Source organism: Acomys minous, assembly GCF_964271855.1.
Source record: "Acomys minous genome assembly, chromosome: 3".
Taxonomy (NCBI): Eukaryota; Metazoa; Chordata; class Mammalia; order Rodentia; family Muridae; genus Acomys; species Acomys minous.
Window position 1 is genome coordinate 22,867,522 of NC_140485.1, and position 23,555 is coordinate 22,891,076.

Genomic DNA, 23,555 nt, shown 5'->3' on the forward strand with positions numbered 1-23,555 from the left:
CCAGGAAACCATCCATCGGTGCTCAGAAAGGGTATTTCTTTCAATTTGATCAGTCGAGTCATCCACAAGTTTTGAACACACTAATATGTCTTAATTAAAATAAATGATACCCAAATATGATGCAAACAGGCCCAAGTATAATTTCAAAACTAAAATTGATGTAGCAATGAGCCAAAATGGCCTGACTAGTTTCCTCAGGCCTATTTCCATCTCATGAGATAAAGAATGTTATCTCAAGCTTATAGTAGGAGAGAGTTCAAGAGATCCTTACAATATTTTACCAGTTCCAATATTTGCATTTATATTTTAAAGAATATATTCTTTTTTTTTTCCAAGACAGGGTTTCTCAGTGAAGCCTTGGCTTTCTTGGACTCTCTTTGTAGACCAGGATGGCCTCGAACCGACAGAGATCCACCTGCCTCTGCTTCCTGAGTGCTAGGATTCTTTAGTCACTCAAAAATATGCTTCCAGTGATATGTTATATATTTTTTCAGAGACTAAATTCAAAGACTTGCAAGAACAGCAAACAAACTTATTTCTCTGCAATGTAATGATTTTAATGTGTGTGCCTAACAAACTATTAAAATACTTTAAAGAGTCATAAATTTTAAAGTAAATCTTAAAAACAAACATACAGATTCATGCTAGTCTTCTCTGGGATCTACTATATGGTTCAATGTCTGACCAACGTCAAGCAAGGAAGAGAGCCATGAAGAGCAAAGTTGGGTGGAGTCTTTCCAGGTCCAGAGTCCATCCACCCGTGAGTCTTGAAGTAGCCACATAGGTCCTGGCGTACTAGTCATAGGAGGGAGTTGAGCCTCGTTTCTCACACACAGACTCCTTAATAGTCTTATCTAAAGAACACAGCAGCTCATCTCCATAACTCTACCCTAAACTGCTCACCATCACATCTCTGCCTTCTCAGGAAGTGGTACTAGGAACACAAGTTCCCTTCACAGCAGTGATGTAGCCATTTTAGTCATCATCTGTGTGCCGCTGAATTAAGCAGGTTACAGCTATGACTGAAAGTTGTAAAACAGAGAGAGAGAGAGAGAGAGAGAGAGAGAGAGAGAGAGAGAGGGGATGATGATGATGATGATGATGATGATGATGATGATGATGATGCTATCTAGAAAAAAATGTATGTGTTCCAGATTGCATAACTGGAATTAAGACTTCCAACAAGTTTTCTTTCAAAGAAACTCATCATATGAAATAGAGTGGCCTCTTTTTTCATTCATTTATTAATTTAAAAAACAGTCTTTTTTGTTAAGAAAAGTTTTGTGGTTTTTATTGTAGCATGAGGCATTGAAACATCTGAACCTGGGTGGTGAGGCAGCTGCTTTCTCCTTCACTTCTTTGAGTTACTAGAGCAACTTGTCAGTAGATTAAAAATACAAAATCAAAACCAAAACTAGTTAATCTTTTGCATTACTTAAGTCCAAGGCAATGCGCTGGTACAACACAAACTTCTCCTGTCAGATGCAGCTAGCCTGGTATCTAAAAACCATGCACAAAACCTGGTAACAGAAGTGCACTACACCCACTCCCACCTTGGCTCTGCTCGTTTTTGCATGATATTTGGAGCATCCAGAGGAGTGAGACAGTATTGGGAAGAGGGAGAGGAGGAAACAGCATGAGCATCTGACCAGGAGGAGGTGAGCAGAAGTTGTGCAGGGCAAGCCTGAACAAGCTTGAACATACTCAAGCATCATGGATGTTCTTTAATAGAAACCCATGATGGGATCTCCATCTACCTTGAGCTGGCCTACAACCATGCTGATGGTGCAGCTATCTACTGTAGGCTGATGGTCCTGCGCCGTGATGCTATACTGACTTTTCTGGAACGGAAGGCTAGATAACTTCTCCACAATGGCAGCTTTCCCCCTGGAACTGCTGTCCTTCCCAGGTGAGGCATGAGGCATCAGTGTAAATTGCACCTTGTTGGGTTCTGTCGTTACCAAATAACTGGTAATAATGCTGAATAAAGCTGGATCCAATCTGCTCCCAAATTGGCTTATCTTCCATCCTGGAGAGTCACCCACCTCACTGAGACCCATGAGGCTGGCACAGTGGCGGCAGTGGCGGAGGCAACCCAGCGCCCTTTGGGACCGCCAAAAAACAGCCTTTGATACCTCCCTGTAGCATACTAAGAGCACAATAGTGAAGACCTTCTCAAAATGTGTTTTTAGAGAATTAACATTTTAGTTGCATGTAGTTATATTTTTCAGTAAATATTTCAATCAGATAAAATCTGATGCTCTATTATAAGCAAATGTTCTCATGGAGTTTTTTAAGGTTTTATTTTTAATTATGTGCATGGGTGGAAATTTTAATTATGTGCGTGGGTAGGGGGTACAGCCCACAGAGGCCAAAATAAGGTGTTGGATTCCCCCTGGAGCTAGAGTTACTTGTGGTTGTGAGCTGCCAGATACGGGTTCTGGGAACTAAACTCGGTCCTATGCAAGAGCAGTGTGTACTCTTAACTGCTGAACTAATACTCAAGCCCAAAGATGTGTGTGTGTGTGTGTGTGTGTGTGTGTGTGTGTGTGTGTGTGTGTGTGTTTTCTCATGTTTTTTGAAATAAAGGAAAAACTCAGAATGGCCTTTGGTGAGCTCAACACTGATACCTAGAAAGATGCTGAGTTGCTCTCACTTTCTATCAAAACTCAACTGTAATAACAAGCATCTTAAAAGGCATGTCCTCTCAGGATGATGTACCTGAGCTGTCTCTCTTATCGGGTTAGGCAATCCCACGTTCTCTAAACTTGCGCCCCCCCTCTGGCCTGTAGTCCTCCTCTAACACCCAACTCAACTGTTTTCTAAAAGCACAGGCTGTGGGGTTGCTTCCTACTGTACCCTTAGTCTCTCAAAGGGGACATTGTGACTCTTAACAAAAGAACAAAAACAAGATCGAAAAGTGCCATTGATCTTTCTTGTTAGTGCATGAAAGGAAGAAACTGTACGCTCCGCATGCAGATGACCTGCCGTGGCCCTGTGCCCCTCGTCGCCAAGCCAGACCAACAAGGGATGTGATGAGAAACACAGCTAGAAACTCTGTAAGACACAAGAGACTCTCCAGCTAATCAGGCTGCTGCCGCTAAAACAAAGTGAGACCAGATCCGGGACGGCCCACCGCGGCTCGCCCTCCCAGAGCTCACTCCTTTCCTCCTCTCCGTGGCGATTGTGGGTTCGGGGTTCCCCTGCTTTGCCTTCTAGTGCTGTGATTAAACACTCTCCCCCAAAACAACTTAAGAATGAGAGGTTTCTTTCATCTTACAACTCCCAGGTCACAGACTGTGGTGGAGGGAAGCCAAGGAAAGAACTTGGAGGCAAGAACTAAAGCGCATCGTAGAGGAACGCTGCCTGCTGGCTTTTTCAGCGTTTGCTTTCTCATACAGCTCAGGACCACCTGCCATGGGTGGCACCACTCATAGTGAACTGGGCCCTCCTACATCAATCCTTAATCAAGAAAATGCCCCCATGGACATGCCCACAGCAAATCCTATGGAGGCGGTCCCTCAATGCACATTCCTTCCCTCTTCCCTGTCGTTTGTGCCAAGCCGACACAAAATCACCCAGTAGAAGGACCATTCTCACTAGGAGGCAGATAGTGCTTGCTTTCTACTAGTACAACTCATTTTAATTCTTAAAGGTTTTTTCTCTGTCTCCTTTCAAAACAGCTATTGCTTGAGTCTGTATCAACTGTGAGTTATTTCTTCTGGGTATGCCTCTTGGTAAACAGACAAGTAAAAATAAGAGCGAGTGTTGAGGAGGACCACTGCTCTTCGAGGCGTTGTCTTCATGTCGCCCTGATACCTAACAGCCCCGTGTCACAAACACTTCCTGTGCCTGCTTATGCAGTAGGGCTTGACAACAGACAACTTTCCACTGGACCCTTGAAATTGTGTAGAAAAGTTTAGCTGAATTGCTTCTGGGGAACAAGTTCATTTCTGAATGATAGAAAAATAAGAAAAAATGAGATGTGTTTTTCTTTTACTTTGGCAAGGGTTTTAGTTCTTGTTCATATCCATTTTGTTGATGATTTAACAACTTACTTTTCCTTATACTTGATTTTAAATATGTAACCAGTGAAATGAAAGATATATTTAATGACTCTAAGTCTTTCTGCCTTCTTCCACTGGCTAAATGCAGCACTCTGGACCAGAGGGAGCTAACAGGAAGGGCGAGAACCCTCCAGTGCAGGTGCCAATCCATACAGAAAGAGGCAGAGATAAGCAGGCGCCCGGGTGGACAACTAATAAAACAGCTGAGGCGTGGATAGGATAGGAGCGCCACCGGCCCTGTCGCCATTTATAAACCTCAGAAGAATGGCCCTCTAGCAGTCTTCCAATACGGTTCTGTAATTCAGACGCCTAAACATCTTTCGCTAGGCTAATGAAACGTGTTACTCATTGATAAAATTGAAATAAGGACAGCTTTTGCTTGAACTATTTTTGGTAAGTAAAATAAAAGTTTGTTGTTTATAGGTGAGTACACTTGATAATTTTTCAGTCACCTTGGAATCATGAAGCTTTTTAGGTTACTGTATGAGAGATAATTGTGTAGCTTGTTGGCTGTCTAGCCATAGCCGCAACCGTTACTTCCTATCGAGAAAACAGCCCCCAAAGTGCTGCCTAGAGCTCAGCTGGAACTTCCAACCAGGCTTAAATCCACTGGGAATCGCTGGATCTAGCCCTCCATCACTGCCCAAAGTGCTGTCTTAAAGAGAACTAGCACACAAGCTTCGCTATCCGCATACCTGCTGCGCTCCAGGGGTCAGGAATCCCGGGGCAGCTCTGGGCACTTGTGTGGCTTTTAAATTTCAGACAAACAGTTGAGTAACAGGTTGGTTTAGCTCTTGACTACTCCAAAAATGGATCCCAGTTTGCTTGCTGCAAATTAATGAAAATTAAATGTTCTACCAAAAGTAAGAGTAGAGAGAAGAATGGGGGAACAAAGGAGTGTTCTGTTGTCGAGGCAGTTTGGAAACCCACATGTACTATTTCCTTGAAGTCAGAGCTGACACAAGTGTAACATACGCTTTGGAGAATGCCGCTGCAAGAAACTAATGTAGTGTTATTAACCAAGTGTTTCCCAGTCAGCAAGCCGGAGGAAGGGAGCGTGAGGAAACACCATTAATATCTCAAGGGACACCAGTGTTGTAAGAAACACAATTTGGAAACACTGCCTTAAGGAAAATATGCAGACTGGCTTGATTCTGAATTTTGTCTCAAATATTTCTGTCAACATTATCCATAATTTCATCTGAAATTCAAATACAAACATACCAATGGGAAATATGATGGAAAAATGGAAAGTATGTCACTCAAGAAAGTTGAAGCATGGTATTTTAAAATACTGAAATATTTCTCTACTTTGCGTAGGGCTAAAGATAAGTTGAAATGCAGGGATAAAATTTGCTCAAGAATTACTTAAATGTTCATTGACTTTTTATTTTTAATTATGTGTGTGTGGTGGAGAAGATGTGTGCACATGTGAGTTCAGGTGCCTACAAAATCCAGAAGAGGGGATTGGAGTTCCTGGAGGTGCAGTTACCTGACATGCGTTCTGGGAACTGAACTCAGGTCCTCTGCAAAAAGCAGTGCCTGCTTTTAACTATTGAGGCATCTCTCCACCCTTCGTTCAGTGACTTTTTAACACAGCTTTTCAAGCCATGTGCATGGACAAGGGCTTCCACTTCCAACCGATTTGGAGTGTAGGAAGTTTAGCTGTTGCCCTGTCTTTTCTCCTCTTGTGTTATATGCCTTATATGAAATGTAAATGCAGAGGTACTGTGTTTCCATAGTGGTGCTACAGAAGTTACCATGCTACCAAAACTATTTACTCAAAAAAAAAAAAAAAAAAAGGAACCAAAATGCAACCTTCGTTGCTATGCATATCCCAGCCTTGCAGAGAGGATGAGCACCCAGCTTCCAGTGGGGGACCCGTGGGTCTGTCTCCACTGGCTTTTCAAGGTTAACCACTATCTTTTTCAGTCTCTCACCTTTGGATTTAGTAGCACAGCTATGAGAAATGAAAGCCTAATTTAGAAGTGTCTGGGTTCATAGTTAGAAACAAGCAGACACTGATGTCTGTACCTCCCTTGGCCCCCTGCTCCAGCACCTGTCACGATGCAGCTGTGTCATTCGATTAAACAACCTTCTTATATCATGCTACAGGGCTGTCCTCACATGCATGTCTAGGCCTGTCAGCACATGTTGACGCCACTGAGATTAGTCCAAGTCCAGTGGGCCTAGAAGAACTCCTCGGTTGGTAGTTCAGAGGTGCATTTCCTGAAGTCCAGTTGGGGGTGGGGTTAACTCTGAAGCCCTTTCAAAGCAAAGGCTCCCAAGTGTTTACAAGTGTCCCTGAGATGGCTCAGGCTGCATTCCACCTGTCCTCCCCCTCTCCTGACCTCCCCCCTTCCCCCCCCCCCCCCGCCCGGCCCAAGTAGCAATTTACAACTCTAGCTGTGCATTGGAGTCACTGGAAATCTGTAACAGATTCTGATTTCCTGCCGCCTCCCTCCTGGAGAGATTCTGATTCAACTGAAGTACAGTTTCCCCAGAACTCTAACTCCCACAGTTTAGTAGTTCTCATCCTTGGAAGCATCTCAGAATCATCTAGAGAGCCTTTAAAATTCCTTATGCCCAGGCTACACCCTATGTCAACTTAATGAGAGCCTTTGCGGATGGGATTTGGCACTGGTATTTTTTACAGGCCCCAGCTGAATACAATATTCAGCCAAGATTGAGAAAGAAGAGGGAAAAAAAAGGTCTAGAGAAAGCAGCCCCTTCCACATGTCTAAAATCTGCCTTCTACTCCATACTCAGTCAGGTCTTTGGATCTCCCAACCCATAGGCTGCAGAGATCTTACATAGCTTCACCATAGAAAGGGACCATTTGATCTGGACTAATGCAGAAATGACAGTAACATAGAAATGGTCAGTCTGGGGCTAGGGAGATGGCGCCATGGCTAAGAGCATGTACTTTACTTGCAGAGAACCTGAGTTCGATTCCTAGCATCCAAGTTGGGCAACTCCCAAGCCTTCTGTAACTCTGGCTTCAGGGGATCTTACACCTGTGTTCTCCATTAGACATCTATGCTAACATGCACACACACACACACACACACACACACACACACACACACTTAAAACTAAGAAAAATAAATGTTAACAACTGGTCATTTTAAGTGAAGAGATGTTACAAGAACATAATTGCACTAATGAAATGACCAACATTTAGTAAGTTTCAGACAGTTATAACTAAATGATGATTATAACATGGAAAAAATAATTTTAATATCAGAGTTTTCATAAAGTAACCCACATTTCTAAATCTGCCCCATCCTTCGTATTTTAAAAGACTTGAAATTCCTTTAATAAGGAATCCCAGTTGTCAATTCTAGAAGATTCCAGCCTGTCAATCACATCTAAAAGTTTGTTCTGAACTTGTGCTCAATAGCCCACAAGTGTGGGAAGATCCTTTTAGTTTCTTATAAGGCAGGTGTTATGTTTATAATTTTGTTTATTTTGAGAGTATAAGTTGTTCTTTTAGAGAAGTTACCAAGAACTCATTGGACACAAGCACATTTACACTCTCAGCAGCCTAAGATGTTGTGTGTACTTGGGGGGTACTATAGAGACTAGCGCAGACAGGAACCCATCCAGAGAATTGTTGACAATTGAGTTGCTGAAGGTTCTGTTGCCAAAGTCAAATCCAACAATGCTGTGTTTATTTGTGTTCCGCCAATTGTGAGGCCACATCCCATCACAGCCTACCAATCCAAGAGAGGATGTTGCCAAGCCATTGGCCAACTTTCAGAACAAATAACCCTTTCTTTCTTACAACATGACTAACAATACTCAAAAGGGAAGATGAGCTTCCTCCTGGATCAGGGGCTCTGGTCATCAAGGACTTCTCAAGAGGAATGGATGGTGTTAACTATTATTGGGAACACAGTATGTTAGTTACTGAATACAAACAAAGCAGGGAAATGATCTGAGGGGCTGGGTCCTCCGTTCCACATCTGTCTCTCAGAGCAGTTGTCGGGCACCCAGCTCACTGCTGCCATCTCTCACTCAGCACCTCAACTCCCGGCTAAATAGCAGTGTTATTTTTGTTAGGTGTGGAGTGATTGCCTCTGTCTGCTGATGAGCTGTCTGCTCCAATAATTATCCAAATCCAGCCTCTGGCCTTGTCTCCAAGGGGACAGTTCTGACAACAGCAGCACTCGAAGCATTGACCGTTCATCCCCCGTCCCTTCGTGACGCTTCTTACCAATGCTCTCCGTCTTTGCGAGCCTCTTGTGCATCTATTCTTGTTCTATTCTAGTTTTTGCCGTTTTGCAACCTTCCGTAGAGCTGAGTGAGAGGCCACCAGAGAGAAGAGAGAGGAGAGCTGTTCCCCCTCTCACGCCCTAAAGAAACTGTGGTCTGCTCTTGGCTCCTCCTCAATTCCCAAATCCGTACAGTTCATCCTTGGTGAACTGTTTGGAGGATTTGGTTTGTTTTTCTTTTTGCTATACAATTTACTGATTCTGGTCTAAACTGGATGCTTTCTGCAAGATAATCTAACATGGGGGAGACTGAAGCAAGGGCTGCAAACCCCACAGTAGCTGAAGGGACGTTTCAACTCCCCTGAAGAGTTGAGGCATGTGTGCTAACACTAGCCCCAACATTCCTCCTCCTGCCTGCTCTCAGCCCACCTCTCCCAGCCCAACCCCTTCGGAAAGTAAGGTAACACACCCAGCTCTTTCACCTCTCTGTGCAATGCTAGTCCATAGCCATCAGTGTTTTATAAAGCATTTCCCCAGGAGGCAAACGTGTGGTTCAGTGGGTAGCAGGCGTGCCTAGCATGGTCCAGGGTTCCGTGCTTCACTGGGGAAGCAAGCGTCCTGCCAAGTCTCATTCATATCCTCAAGTCATGTTTCCTTTCACTCAAACAAAAGCCATGGCAGTGGCTAACGGAGAGAAAATGAGAACCAATGCCATTAATAAAGGGCCTCCAAGAAGTTCAAGGACCCCGCTTAAAGGTGGAAGTCTCCAGAACCAAGAGGAGGAAACCTGGGGTTTAATGCTGAACTCAATTTCTGTCTGGACTCTGCTCATTTTGGATCCACTTGCTTTTAACGGTCATTCTAATGACCGCAGGAGGGGACTCCTCTGCTGGATCACTCAGCTAACTGAGGACGGTGAAACCTCCCCGACCCTCAGCTTTTGTGACTTGCATCTCTCACCCTTTTTGGTTCATATAAACAAGTTCTGCTGGGCACACTGTCTGTGCCTGGATTCCCCGACTCAGTAGCTTCAGCCTCACAGGTGTCCATTTGCTGATGTTCATTCTTAGAATGAGCACGTCTGTCTCAGCTGACGGGCAGTGCTTTTCAGAATTATCTCCTAATAATTTATTCTCCTTTATTCTATTGTCTTTTGGGATTTCCTGCACACAAAAGTAGCTTCACATCGGCCTAACTTTGGAGAAACTTTATCTTGTCCTTTTCAGTAAGATGGCAGGACAATGACAGCCATTTTATAGTTTACCTAAGATGAGGTTTTCTCTCTGCAGGAGATTTTACTATATCAAGAAACTTACATAAGTTTAGACTATTAAAAAGCTTATAAGTGAAAGTTATTTGCATAAACTATGTCAAGTCCTTCTGAGGACAGAGGCTTTGTGACGTTCCAACACTATGATATAGAACGAGACTTGTCTTTCTTATTACTGTAGAATTTACTTTAGAGGAAAGAAGCTTTAGGGCTGCCCAGGCTTAGCACTAAACCATGTTTCAAATTATAAAGTGACTTTACCACTTTGCAAATGTGTACAAATACCTGAAATTCCAGGAATTCAACATAAACAAGATAAAAGTTATGTATAATATATGTGTGTGTTCCGTAACTACTTTAACCTCAAGTAATCATGCGCCATCATTTTCCCATTCTTTTCAACTCCTTCATGAGTTAGTAAAGAACATCCAAAGGGATTAGTCATTAGGTAGAAAAAGTCTACAAGTGAGCTACAATAATAACCTTGTTACAAAATTTTAAATTAGCCCTAGCTGCATAGTTATTATGGAGAGACAGTAGGCAGTTTTTTCTCACTTTTTGGGGTGGCAATTAGGTAAAGGGTATTTGGTCTTCCCTATATGATATAGTACATTCCCTGGTTTAGAACAGAATAGACTGTGAGAATGAGGAAGAGTTTTGAAAAATACATCTATGTTTACAGGTTGAAGATTGGAAAAACTAAGGAATTGCCCCCAAAGTCACTTGCAGACAGGGACTGAACAAGAGCTGTAACTGCCCCCTTGAACTCTGGTCTTAGACCAGATTCTATCATCCATGATAAAGCTTGATGATTTTCAAAGCAGATGAACAGGCCACGCAGAAGTGGCTCTCAGCAAAACCTCCTCCAGTGGCCATTTGCTGTGCTGAATTCCACAGAACCAGTCTTCCAGAGCTGGCATGTTTCTTCACTTATAGTTTGTATCAGTTATGGCTGAAGTGGAGGTCCCTCATTTTTATTTTGGAAACATTCACCAAACTCATATTTATTGGTCAATAAGTTTGGAGCCCAAAAGCTATTTCAGAAGCAAATTAAAAAAAACACTTGGGGTGACCCTGTCACAGGCACCCATGCATTCTTTCCCACTGTACTGTCTGCCACATGTACTATCAAACACACATGTCAACACCGTCCACATGTTATTACTGCTAACAAACCTGCTTCAACTTGTGGGTTCTACATGCTTAAGGTAAATGTTGAGCATGTGTTTTATGCCACTGGATTTAATACTACTAAAGTTAGATACTAACTGTAATCATTATGAAAGCTCAAGCCCTGACAGTATAAGGTAAAAGAGCAACTGGGTCTTGAGGGGAAAGTGGGGCATTCCAGTGGAAAGTCTGGGCACAACCTCTCTTCCAACTCACACTACTTCCTCACACGTGTGCTCCTCCTAAAGCAACTTTAGACCTTACATGACACAGACTTGTGATCAGGAAACAGTTAGAAAGCTCCGTTACCTGTTGGGTGGGGAACCAAGGAGTCTAATACTTCAACTCACTGACTAAGGAGGGTTGATGGTGCTCAGGAAGAAGATTCCTAACCGGTTTTTACCTGGACAGCGTCCTTTCAAAGGCAAACTAATTAGTTAAGACAGACACACTCTCTGTTCCCCAAGCTCGTGGCTGGTAATTTGGTGAACACCTACTGAGAACTCTACGCAAACCACTACCGAGTTCTGCTAGGGAAACAGTCACATGTCAGTGTGAGTGATCTCGCTGAACAGTTTTCTTACTAAAGAGCATTTTGGATTTAAGCCACAGCGTCAGTATTTTCCGACCGGCTCGTGCTATTGGTTCCAACCACACGGTGGGCACACTCGCCCTATTCCCAGAGATATTTTAGAGACTTAGTGCAGAGACCCCCATATAGGAGTTGCTATTACATTGATTTTCTTTTTCCAGAGGGAAGGAGAACATGCCACCTCAAAGCAAACCTTAAGCCAACCACAAAGATCTAAGCAGGGCTTGCAGTAAAGGCGTCACTTACTGTAGCTGTTCCTCATCTCCTGGGTGCCTTTCACTTTGCCTCGCTTGTCAATCCTCAGATACCACTGTGTGCGACAGAACAGTCTTCTCACCCTTACATCCCCTCCTTCCATGTAGTCATAGCTTCTTGTGTGTCGCTCGGGGCTAGAACAGTTCACATTCGTCGCCGTTTGCTCTGGGCTCATGTCATTGCAAGCTAAAGATATAGTGCCCACTAGACAGACAAGGTGCAGGCCCGATCTGTAGAGCAGACTTGGCAGGATCCATGTCAGTATCCATTTGCGCATTATAGTGTAGTGCTCCGGGTGTTCAGGAATAACATAATGAGACCCGAAGCTTGAAGTGATTGCTACTCCTAGGTCATGGGCCTCCTCCTATCTGTAAACTGCAGATTGATTTGAGGAAAAAAAAGTAGTCGCTCTCTCCAAACTGTTAACCTTATCTTTCGGCTTCTGATACCAAAAAACAGGATTCCTCCTCCAGTAGCACAGCTGATGGACAGATCCTTCTAAAGACAGGTTGCAACAAGGCCAGTTGCTGCAGTGCCGTTTGCTTCTTGATTTCTGTTCATAGTGAGTGAGAGATTAGGAATGGGGAGGGGAGGAGAGAGGGAGATAAAAAAAAAAGTTGTATGTGTAATTTCAGTAGGTAAAATTTCAGTAGTCTTAACACACAGTGTAGTTAAACAGTGAAGGCACATTTAAAACGGCTTCCACGGAGGACGTTAGCATCTTCGCCACTCTGCACGTAGACTCAGAAGGGCTACGCAGTTATGGAGAGACACCACAGTAAAACGGCACCATTCATTTCAGTTGCTCTCTTGCTAAGAAACACCCTGTACTTAGAGCTATCGACTTACATCAGGTTGTACAGCCGCTACAGACAAAGTAGAAACACTCTCCCTGGATTTCACTAGTATATGCTTTCACGTTGGTGCTTAATAATTTATTTACCCTTAAACTGCCCAGATTTTTCAAGTTAAGTGTCAGGATTGTTCTGGAGAACTTCAAGCGTCTCTTCCCATACGTACTGCCGCACAATTTCTGTAGATACTTACACAGCTCAAAAGTCTTTTCCCCTCAGCACAATAACCACGGAAAGAGAAGACCTTTCAGGAAAAAAAAAAGCTACAACATTGTTTTAAAGACAAATAACAGTAACTTACTTGTTCTGTTTAGAACAGCTGGGTACACAAGAGCTCCGTGTCTGCTGTCTGCCTCCTGCAACTTGAGCCTCTCTACTGTAGCTACAAACTATTTCTCAGCTGAGAAATCCTCCAGCAGAACCATAATTGTTTCCATAAATCAACAGGCAAAAGGATTTTCTCCGTGTGCGAGCGCGTGCGCTTGTGTGTGTGTGCGTGGAGCCTTTTATTCAGAGATTTTCAATAAATACCTTTGCTGACCTCATTGGAAGCAATTAAAACTTAACCAGTGAGCTGTTCGTTGACTAAAACAGAGGGACTAGAAGGAGGCTTGTGTACTGTGGAGTGGTCATAAGGGGGAGCTGTGGCCACAGCTTAGCCTCAAATCCACATGTGGGCACATCCACTCTGCAGACAGACTCTGATTCTCCCGCAGTTACAAGGAGAAAGGGAAATGTCAGGCAGGCCTTTAAAACGCAGGAGTTGTGTTTTCACAGACTGGGAAAACATTTCCTAGAACATGTATAAGGGCTTTTTCATAAGTAGATGATCTTGATATGGGCTGGCTGGCTGGCTGGCTGGCAGGTGTGGGTAGGTCGTTGGCCCTTCATACTAGAGAAACCCATGGCTCAGAGGCTGAAAGCAGGTGTGGCTAAGCAAGGACATATCTTTTTACAGATATTGTACCACTGCATGTGAGTCTTTAGGCTAAGACTGTAGTTTCGTACAGGTTTGGGATTCTAACAATCAGTGTGACCTTGGACCAGTCACTTGACATCCCTGTAGCTTGCTGCTGCTGCAGATATCAAATCAATGGCCATGTCTAATCAGACCAGTGCTGCTCTGTCATTGTAACATCCTGCCTCATGAGTTATTTATACTACACATGTTTTGCAAAACTATTTTTCTCTTAGAAAGTGGTTTCACCTTGGTATTTGACTTGTACCTCCCTGAGAGCAATAGCATAAAAAAAAATAAAAATAAAAATAAAAAAAAGAAAGAAAGAACAGATAAGCCCAGGAACAGAATTATAAGGCCAATATATAAGAGAGCCCTTTTGCTTTCCAAACTCAGTTCTTGTCTCTACTGTACTAGGATTGTAATTGTATTTTATATTTAGTATGTAGCCATTTATCACCAATCTAAATGAGTAAAACACACACACACACACACACACACACACACACACACACACACACACACACACACACACACACACCTACCTTCGCACTTAACATACACTACCACCAGGTGGTGCAGGTAGACCAAATAGAGACAGAGAACTAAACTGACTGGAACGGATGCCTTTCGGACTCTCCTTATGCCTGTGCTTGCCAGGGGCCTGAGTCAGCAGCCCAGCGTATTTCAAACATACTCAGTTGTCTTTGATTCATGAAATGTTGACGCACTAGGTTTTCAAAACAGAGGAAGGTGCACTGCTCAATAACTGCATCTGTTGAAAGCTACAGGGCTCAGACCGTCCCATCATTTCTCTCCCAAGGAGAAAGAAGACAGGACAGAAGGTATGATGGTGTTCTTGTCTTCTTCGTGATGTCGTAAAGTCTGGGAGGTGCTAATAATAAGTGGATTCATAATTCTTTGAGTTGACGTTCTCTCTAGAGAAATGAAGATTATGCAGTCAGTTCTTAGTGCACACTGAAGAATGCTCAGTCTCCCTTTAAAATGTGCTGCAGAAGAGAGTTCCCTCAATGTTAACATCGCTATATAAGATTGGTATCCGAGCAATGTCACTGAGCAGGTTATAGTCAGGCAGGAAATCGTATCTTTAGTTTAAATTCTGTTTGAAGATATTGATTAGTTTCTTTACTGGGAAATAATCTATTCAGGATGGGCCCAAGATGGGGTGGGGAATCTCACTCCTGTCCTTGCTACTTGTCAGAAACGGGTCTCGCTGAGCTGGCAGTTCTGTTGTCTGTAGCACAGCTGCTCTCTGTGTCTTTTGAGTCACATGGTGGCTGACATCTGCCCTTCCTGTGGCACAAGAAGACACGGAGAAGCACCGAGTGCTCGGAAGGCTCCATTCTCCACCCTTCGAGTAGAGGCAGCAGCATCCTTAGTGAGAGTATCTCCACCATGTGCTTGTTAAATCCCTCAGAAAATATCTGCATCTATTCTTCAAACATTGACTTTTAAAGGTGAACGGTAACCGTGAAAAGCTTCAGACAGAAGTGGTACTTGTATTTGCTCGATGTGCTTTGGGAATACAATAAAAGACATTAAAAATACAAAGAACTCCTTTTATACAGTTGATTGCTGTATCAACCACTAACTCTTCCCAGGCAGTCTTCACTACAGTCTTCATTCTGTGAAGACATAATTGATAGAAGTTTTTTCATGCATATACCAACAAGCAATACACATATATACAGGTGGTGCCCCACCCTTTTACATACAAAGAAGTATCATCATACACAAAAACATTGTTATATACATCACTTTTATTTTCACTCAATGAAAATACAAAATTCCATCTCAGAGTTTAGAAAAGTCACTCACTTCCTATTCTGCGTGCTACTCCATTGAATAAGTATATTTCAATGCATCTAACCAACCTCTGTGAACGTTTCATTTTTACCCATATATTTTACTGTAGAAATATTATAATGAATGCAAGTCATTTTATGACATACAAATACAGCTGTAGGGTCACTTTCCAAAAGCTGACAGTCTAAGCATCCGTCGTCCAGGTCCGGGGTTGGATAGGGGCTCTTGAAATTGGGACGGGGTTGATGTGTACTTATGAACATGACTATGCATATTGTGCCTTACATGCTACACTATTCCAAACTATCCCTTCCTCTTTCCTACAGTCAGCCCCACACTAGGTTTGTCCTCATCATTTCCTGTGTGGTTTCGATATATAAATTCAGCCTCGACTCTGGATCATTCCGTGCAACCAGTCTTACTTATCATCTTAATTCATCCAGTAAACAAATAATTTATGCAGCAGCTGTGTGCCGCCAGATGCTGGGCTAGCCCTCTGAAGACACAACGGTGAGCATTTTGGAAGTGATCTCTGCCCTTCCAGAGTGTGCATTCCAGGGAGAAGAGAGCATAAACAGGAGGATCTGGGGATGGTATGGGGTGGGGAAGCCAAGCTCTTACATTCCAAGACCCAAACGACGGCCCGTGCTCACAAGCAAGAGGCAGAGCAGAGAGAGACGCGCGGAGCTGGCAGACAGGGGCCTGGCATTGGGAACTGTGTACGCTGCAGAAGGAGCTTGGCCTCACCTTAAAAAGAATAGGATACAGGAAGACAGACCTGCCTTTCCAAACATGATGGACCTGGTTAAACCCGGGAGGCAAACCATGGTGGAGCAATCCCGAGGTCCCTGATCCTATAAACAGCTTGCTTGCCTTTGGCATGATGCTGTGACATGTAAACACTAACTGCACATAAGATACAAAGCGTGAGTCATCCGTTCAGCACTGTGGTGTGCCTGTGACTCAACTTATAAATATCTCCGTTTACAAATGCCGTTTGAGTCTTTGTATCCCTGAGTCATAATAAAATGGCTTCTTTTAATTTTGTATTTGTTGAAACTCTCTGAAATGCTAATCTAAATGTAAAAATCCCTCAAACTATGCTATGAATTTACTGAATTGTAGTCTGGTGTTAGTCCTAAAGCCAGGTCTTCCTGGAGGTAGTGGGCCAGTGTTTGGCCAGATGTAAGTCTCCGTATAATTAAGGTGTGTTGATGCCTTGTTATTTACCACCTGGAGTCTTCTTAAGTTACTTCTAAATTTGAGAAGTGTCAGGCTATCCAGACCTGCCTGACTTTGACAGACCAGTATGCTAACAGAAGTTTTTGCCACTGGGTTTATTACACTGTTTGTATAAATTACCATTCTCAGGTCCCGTATTAATCATCTACATAGCAAGACAACAAAATTTGGGGTAAAGCTAGTAAAATATTTTTACATGTGTTTGTGTATGTCAATGTGTTAGAAAAAAGGTTTAATTTTTACTTCCATTCATTTTAAAACTATGACTGGTCAGTAGTAGGGGAACTTTTAAAAGTGGCAGATACAGGGGACTTTGAAAAGGAAGACAGGCAGAATGCTGTAAGGAAACCTGTGAGGCGCTCAGGAAACAGGATGCCACAGCATGCTGATCCCTTTGAACAGAGGACACCATTCAAAGAACCTCAAAGAATCGCAGACACAGAGACTTTTCCTGGGAAATTAATCCTTCAAAAAGAACTCTCTAGTCATGAGTTATTTCTCAGAGAAGTGTTACCCATCAGGGAGAAGGGGCTGCCACCGCAGCTAACACCTTTCCTGAGGTTCGCTTGCTGACAGCTTCCTTTCCCAAAGAGTTTTCAGTTTGCGTACAAGACAGCCGATGCCTGCCACGTGATTCCCCACGCCACTCCCACAGGCCCTGCTGAAGCCTCGAGCCTCTACTCGTGTCTATACTTCTGGACGCCACACAGGCTTCAGTCGTCTGAGTTTCCTTCGAGAATCCTATTGTGTGTGACTCCTTAGCATACGCATGTAGCTAAGATGCCTGGTTCCTTCTGTTAATCTCCCTTGTGTCAATATTGTGTATGCCTCAGCTAAGGAACCTGGAAAGGATACAGAAGGCAGCTAATTCTGACTTCTCTCCAATCAGCCACTGAAGGATATGTACCCGAAAAACAATGTATCAGTGTAAAACTACCACAGTGTCTGATGGATAAGAGGAGAAGGGCAATTTGTACTTACCCATAAGCCTCTCTTCTAGCTGGATGCTCATGCTATCTTTAAAGATTATTTGATATTTTTTCTCAGTGGTACATTTAATTCCAATGTATTGAACCTTTTTTGTTCCTCCAGTTGATTCTAAAATTATTAGTTCTTCCACTACAATTTCTTCCATACCTGTTTTTTTCTTGTCAACTATTACTTTCACGTCCTAGGTGAATTCTTTGTTACTACTTATCCATCCTAGGGAACGGTGCTACCCACAGTGGTTAGAGTTCCCATTCAGTGAACCTACTCAAGACAATCTCCCCAGCATACCCAGAGGCTTGTCTCTCTGGTGGTTCAGATCTCATCAAATTGACAAGTGATGCTAACTGCTGCAACCATCGCCATCAGCCTGACTCCCACACACATCACTTTAAGGACGACCATCCACCACACAGACAACCCACCAAGCTCTGCTGTCATCTGAATGTAGCCTGGCCCCATTGACCACAGCTGGATCATCTTCTGTGTGTAGACCCTGGGGGAGCATTTCTAGGCAGTTCCTTTTGAGGATCAGGGAAGCCCCTTGGCTTAGGCTTTCTGCCTTTTAACAAACTTGGGTCTTCACAAAGTAGAGCCTCTGGTTGGTAAAGACTGGACCTCAGAAAACTTTTCTTTCTGTCCCAGGGTAGCACAGGAGGTTTCTCTTCAATGGTGCTGAGCTCTTCAGCATTTAGAGATGTTTTCTCAGCCTGGCCTGATGATTTCTTGTTTAGACATTTTCTCCCCCTGAAAATCGAGTCCACTGCTTTTTAAATTCAATTTCACTCCAGTTCTCAATACAGGGTCAGAATGAAGTCATATTGCTGACCATAATCTCCCATGGGTGGCTCCTAGCCCAGTCCCTGATAGAATCCTTTCCCCGCTCTGAAACCTCATGAGCCAGGTCTCCACTGGATGCATTTCTCGCAGAACTCTTGTCTTCCAAGATCCCACCAGCACACCCCATTAACCTCTGCTCCCAACATGCCTACCACAAAGTACCAAACTTTTCCACAGTGTAGCCACGATAGTTCCAAAGGTCAGGCTTATCCACATGGTCATGTTTATCAAAGTAATCCTACTCCTGCTAATACTTTTCTGTTTGGTAACTTTTCCTTGTGTTAGTATGGAGTGCACTAACAAAAACAGCCCTAGGAAAAAACGGGCTTATTTTGGTCAACAGTTCCATGGTACACAGTGGGGAAAGTCCTGGAAGCAGGGCTTTTGTGGCATCTGCAGTCAGGAAGCAGAAAACGAAGAATGCCTACATCCAGATCTCTTTCTCCTTTTTATGTAGCCCAGAATCACTCAAAGTGAGATGGTCTTCCTACCTTGACTAACCTGACTGAGGTCACAGCCCACAGCATGTCTCAGGGCTTGTCTCCAGGGTGATTCTAGATCAAGTTAACAGTTGAGCCATGCTTACCATGAAAAGAGAAAGAGGCTGCTATTACAGCGAGTGACAGAAAAAAAAAAGTGGATGGAACAGGGTCACAGAGAGCCTTTCTAAAAAGATGTTATGTAAGCCAGGAGCTGAAGAGTAAGAGGAAATCAGAAGGCAGAACATTCTAGATAAAGGTTCCGAGAGAACCAAGGTTCTGAGGTGAAAATGAGCTTATTGTGTTCTGGAAATAGAAACACAGAGGATCACAGTGAGTAAGAAGAAAAGCCCCTGGTGATGACCAAAATATAAGTAAGGAGACCACGGGGTGACTCTGGATGAAATCCAAGCCAGACACCATGCCTTGGACTGGGATTGTAGTAGCAGGGACGGAAACAAATGTGCAGACACACATTGGAAGCAAAGCTGGGTGGTGGGCAATGCACGAGGAAGGAAGGATCAGACTTAAATTCCAGAGGCTTGACATGTGAAAATGGGTAAATAGTGCTGTCCTTTACTGAACTAAGGAAAATGAATGTGAGGAATGCTAGGGCCCAAATGCAAGTCTGTATAGATGCCTCCACTGTCAGTAGACTTGACTTCCTTGAAATGGGGGAGCGCCTCCACCCACTGGCCAATCAGACTATACCAAGGCCTGGATAAGTATTACAAAAAAAAATGGTAACTTCAGTGTCAGAGACCAGTGGGGTATCCTTGAAATGAACTTCTTACACAAGAGTGTAGAAGCGAAAACAGAAATGCTTTTTATCAATGTCTGGTAGTATCTAGTACAGATGAAAAACTGTTCCTGTGCTGTGCTTAAAAATGTGTGTTTTAAAATGAGGGCGTGAAGACCATTCTGTGGATAGAGAGCTGCCTGCACAGGTGTGAAGACGTGGTCTCAGATCCCCATCACTCATGTAAAAGCCAAACAAGGCAGAAAGAGACAGTAACCACACACTGGGATGCATACAGGAGCATCCTTGCAGCTTGCTGCCAGCTAGTCTAGCAAAAATGGCTTCTTGAACCCCAGGTTCAAGAAAAGAGACCTTATCTCAAAAATAAGGTAGACAGTGACAGAGACAGAGATTTGACGTCAGCCTCTTTGTCTACACACACACACACACACACACACACACACACACACACACACACACACTACATTAAACCAGTCGTCCCTCATTTTTATAATTAAGAATTCCTCTGATGACCAGAGTATGATATTAAAGCAAATGGAATATATGAACAGTCAAAGTTATGTTATATGACTTTAATAGAAGAGACTGAGATGCATAATCCTTTGGTGTGAGGCCGTGAGTGCATCTTTGAGCTGTCATCAAATCTCCAGTGACTGCTCGGTTCAATCCCCGTGATTCTGAGAGTCAGATTCCTTAAGAAAAATAATGTTGGAAATTTTAAGAAACGCTTAATAGCCTCTGGCCATTTTTCCTAAAATAAAAGTGCTTTTATTTTTTTTACAGTTCCTTCCAAAGAAGAAAATATATTCATTAAGAAGCATAATAGTAAAATAATAACATAAGCATGCAAAACCAAAATAGGTCACACGATGAAAAGAACACCATTAAAAACTAACGAATCTTCTCCGTCTGATGCCAACGCACGCTTCACTTGGAAAAAAAATAATCATGTGAACGAAAAGAAGGCCAGCCTGACTGAGGCAGGTAGAAAGTAGGGGCTGCACATGGCCGCTGCTGGTTTCCAGCCTGAGTGAGTTTGCTAAAGGGCAAAGTTATAGAATATTTTAAAAGAAATGAGGCTGGAGAGATGGCTCAGTAGTTAAGAGCACAGACTACCCATCAGAGGGCTGGACCTAACCCCCTGTACACACACCAAGAAGCTCACAACTGCCTCTCGCTCCAGCTTCCGGGAGTGCCACACCTTTTTCTGGCCTCAGTGGACTCACGCACTCAAGTATGCCCGTGCCAAACGTCCCCCTCCTCAACACACACAGAGAGTATACAGGCATACATGCGTGCAAATAATTAAAAGTAAAAGAGATATTTTTAGATTATTATTATGTATGTTCAGGTGTTTTGCCTGCCTGTATGTCTGTGCACCACATTTTTGCCCAGTGCCTGTGGAGGCCAAAAGACGCTGAACCTCCTAGAACTGGAATTACAGATAGCTGTGAGCTGCCATGTGGGTTCTGAGAGCCCAATCCGAGTCCCCTGGGAGAGCAGCCACTGCTCTTAACTGCTGAGCCCTCTCTCCAGCTCCCAGAGGTAAAATAAATCTTTTTTTTTAAAAAGAATGTTGCTCACTAATGGCAAGCGCTATACATATAGTAAATTATAGTAGATCATGCTTAGCCAAATCTGTAAAAGACTGTGGAATATATAACATACATTTATAATACAGATGCAAAACTACTAAAAGATATTTAAAAACTGTTTTCCCTCTTAAACAGTTTTAAACCTCCTATGGCAATAGGTACATTAATTATATTACTTTGCGCAACCTTGGAAACATCAACAAAGCAAAAGACAAATTTCAACCCAAACTCAATTTGAATGGTAACAAATTCCAAACTAAGAAATTCTTTTTCTTATTATTTAAAAAATAATGTTTCCATTTGTGTCTTTATTTTTATTCAATTCTTAAAAGTTTCTAATTTACTTCTGGGTTTCTGTCTTGACCCAGTTTTCATTCAGCACTGAGTTACTCAGCTTGCACGAGTCTGTATACTTTCTGCAATCCGTACTGTTGAGATCCATCTTTCTTCCGTGGTGGCCAGGTAGGCTGTGGGTGGTACTTCAGTTTTCCTGAATCAGTTAAGATTTGCTTTGTGTCCTAATATGTGGCTAACTTTATAGAAAATTCCATGAGCTACTGAGGAGAAAGTATTTTGTTGTTGTTTGGGTGAAATATTTGATAGCTGTCTATTAAGTCCCTTTGGTTTCTGGTGTAATTTAGCTCCAGCATTTCACCTGTTGGCTAGAGTGGTCCTGGAGCCACCCACTATCCCTGTGTCAGAGTCGGTGCGTGAGTTTAGCTGTAGTAGCATTTCTTTTATGAACTTGTGTGTCTTTCTGTTTGCTGTATAAATATTTAGAATTGTAATATTCCCTTGGTAAATTTTTCCATTAATGAATATGTAGTGTCCTTTGTATAGTCTGGTTAATTTTGGCTTGAAGTATATTTTGTGAAATATTAAAGTAGTTATAGACCTATTTGCTTCTTGGGTCCATTTAACTGGAATGTTTTTCCCTCCTTTTACCCTAAGGTGGTGTCTGTTTTTTATGGTAAGCTGTGCTCCTTGGATGCCACAGAAAGATGGATCCTGTTTTCTAGTACAGTCTGTCACTCTGTGATTTTTTTTTTGTGGGGTTGAAACCATTCATACTAAGAGTTATTAATGAACAATGTTTGTTAATTTCTACTATTTTGTTGTGGTGATATGGGTCCTACTCCCTTTTGATTAATTGTTCTAGGATAGTTTATTTCTTCTGTCTTCTCGGTAGTTAACTTCTTCAGACTGATTTTCTTTTTCCTATCTTCTGTAGAACTGGATTGGTGGACAAGAGTTTCTTTAATTTGTATTTGTCATTAAGTGTTTTTCTTTCTCTGCCACCTGTGGCTAATAGTTTTTCCAGGCATAGTAGTCTGAGCTGGCATTTGTGGGATCTTAGAGCTTGTGGAGCATCTATATAGATGCTACTGTCTTTCAGAGTCTCTGTTGGAAAAGAAGCATGTCATTATAGTGGACCTGCATTATATAAAACTTGGTCTTTTTTCTCTGGCAGTTTTTTATTTATTTTTTGGTTATTTGAGACAGAGTTTCTCTGGGTAGCCTTGGTTGGTCTGGACTCTTTCTGTGGACCAGGCTGGCCTCGAACTCACAGAGATCCGCATCCCCGTGCCTCCCGAGTGTTGGGATTAAAGGCATGCACCACCACGCCCAGCTTCTCTGGCAGTTTTAACTACCCTTTTGTTGTTGTTGTGTATATTTAATGTCTTGATTATTGTGCACCATGGGAAATTTCTTTTCTGGTCCTATTTGGTGCTCTGTATGCCTCCTGTATCTTTATAAGCACTTCCTCCTTTAGATTGGAGTCATTTTCTTGTATGATTTTGTTTAAAACTATTTTATATGCTTTTGATCTGGTTTTGTCACCTTCAACTATACCTTTGTTGTTATTGTTGTTGTTGTGTTGTTGTTGTTGTTGTTTAGGTCTGGTCTTTTCATGGTTTCCCATATTTCCTGGATGTTTCATGCCTGTATACTTTTAGGTTTAACATTTTGTTTGACTGAGCTATCTATTTCTTCTGCTTTGTCTTCAAGGCTTGAAATTCTCTCTTCCATGTCTCCTGACCTGTTCTTGAGGCGTATCCCTGAGGGTTTTGTTGACTTTTTATTTCCAGCTCCATTTCAGCCTAGGTTTTCTTTAGTGATTCTATTTCTTTATTAAATTCTGTTTTCATGTTTTGAATTGCTTTCATTATTTTACTCAACTGTTTGTATTTTCATGGTCTTCATTAAGACATTTATTGAGATACTCATAAAGTCCCTTGTATGTATTCACAATTGCTATTTTGAATACTTGGCTTGTGCTACAGCTGGGCTTATTTATTGCAATGGAGTTGCTGGCTCCTGGAGATGGCATGTTGCCTTGGTTGTTGATGCTGTGTTTTTGCACTGGGATCTGGGCGGCATATGGAATTGTGACATATGAGGCGTCTCATGGTGTAGCTATCCGCTCTTGTCTTTGTTGGG

General features: G+C 42.7%; 2 protein-coding genes and 1 pseudogene across 4 annotated transcripts in view; 1 reads left to right on the forward strand and 2 right to left on the reverse strand.

The window, feature by feature from the left end:
• FGF7 (fibroblast growth factor 7) overlaps positions 1 to 12,971 on the reverse strand; it is a 50,829-nt gene extending 37,858 nt beyond the window's left edge. The window contains exons 1-2 of the mRNA XM_084775518.1: positions 12,727 to 12,971; positions 11,563 to 12,124 (exon numbers count right to left, since the gene is read on the reverse strand). Of these exons, the coding sequence (XP_084631644.1) occupies positions 11,563 to 11,848 (286 nt within the window). The 5' untranslated portion in view covers positions 11,849 to 12,124; positions 12,727 to 12,971. The remainder of the gene's footprint in view (positions 1 to 11,562; positions 12,125 to 12,726) is intronic.
• Positions 1 to 23,555, forward strand: part of FAM227B (family with sequence similarity 227 member B) — a 160,812-nt gene that overhangs the window by 97,004 nt on the left and 40,253 nt on the right. The window lies entirely within an intron of this gene.
• On the reverse strand, positions 1,295 to 2,176 carry LOC311594103 (nuclear transport factor 2-like; annotated as a pseudogene). Its single transcript has one exon. The product of its transcript is annotated as a nuclear transport factor 2-like (transcript).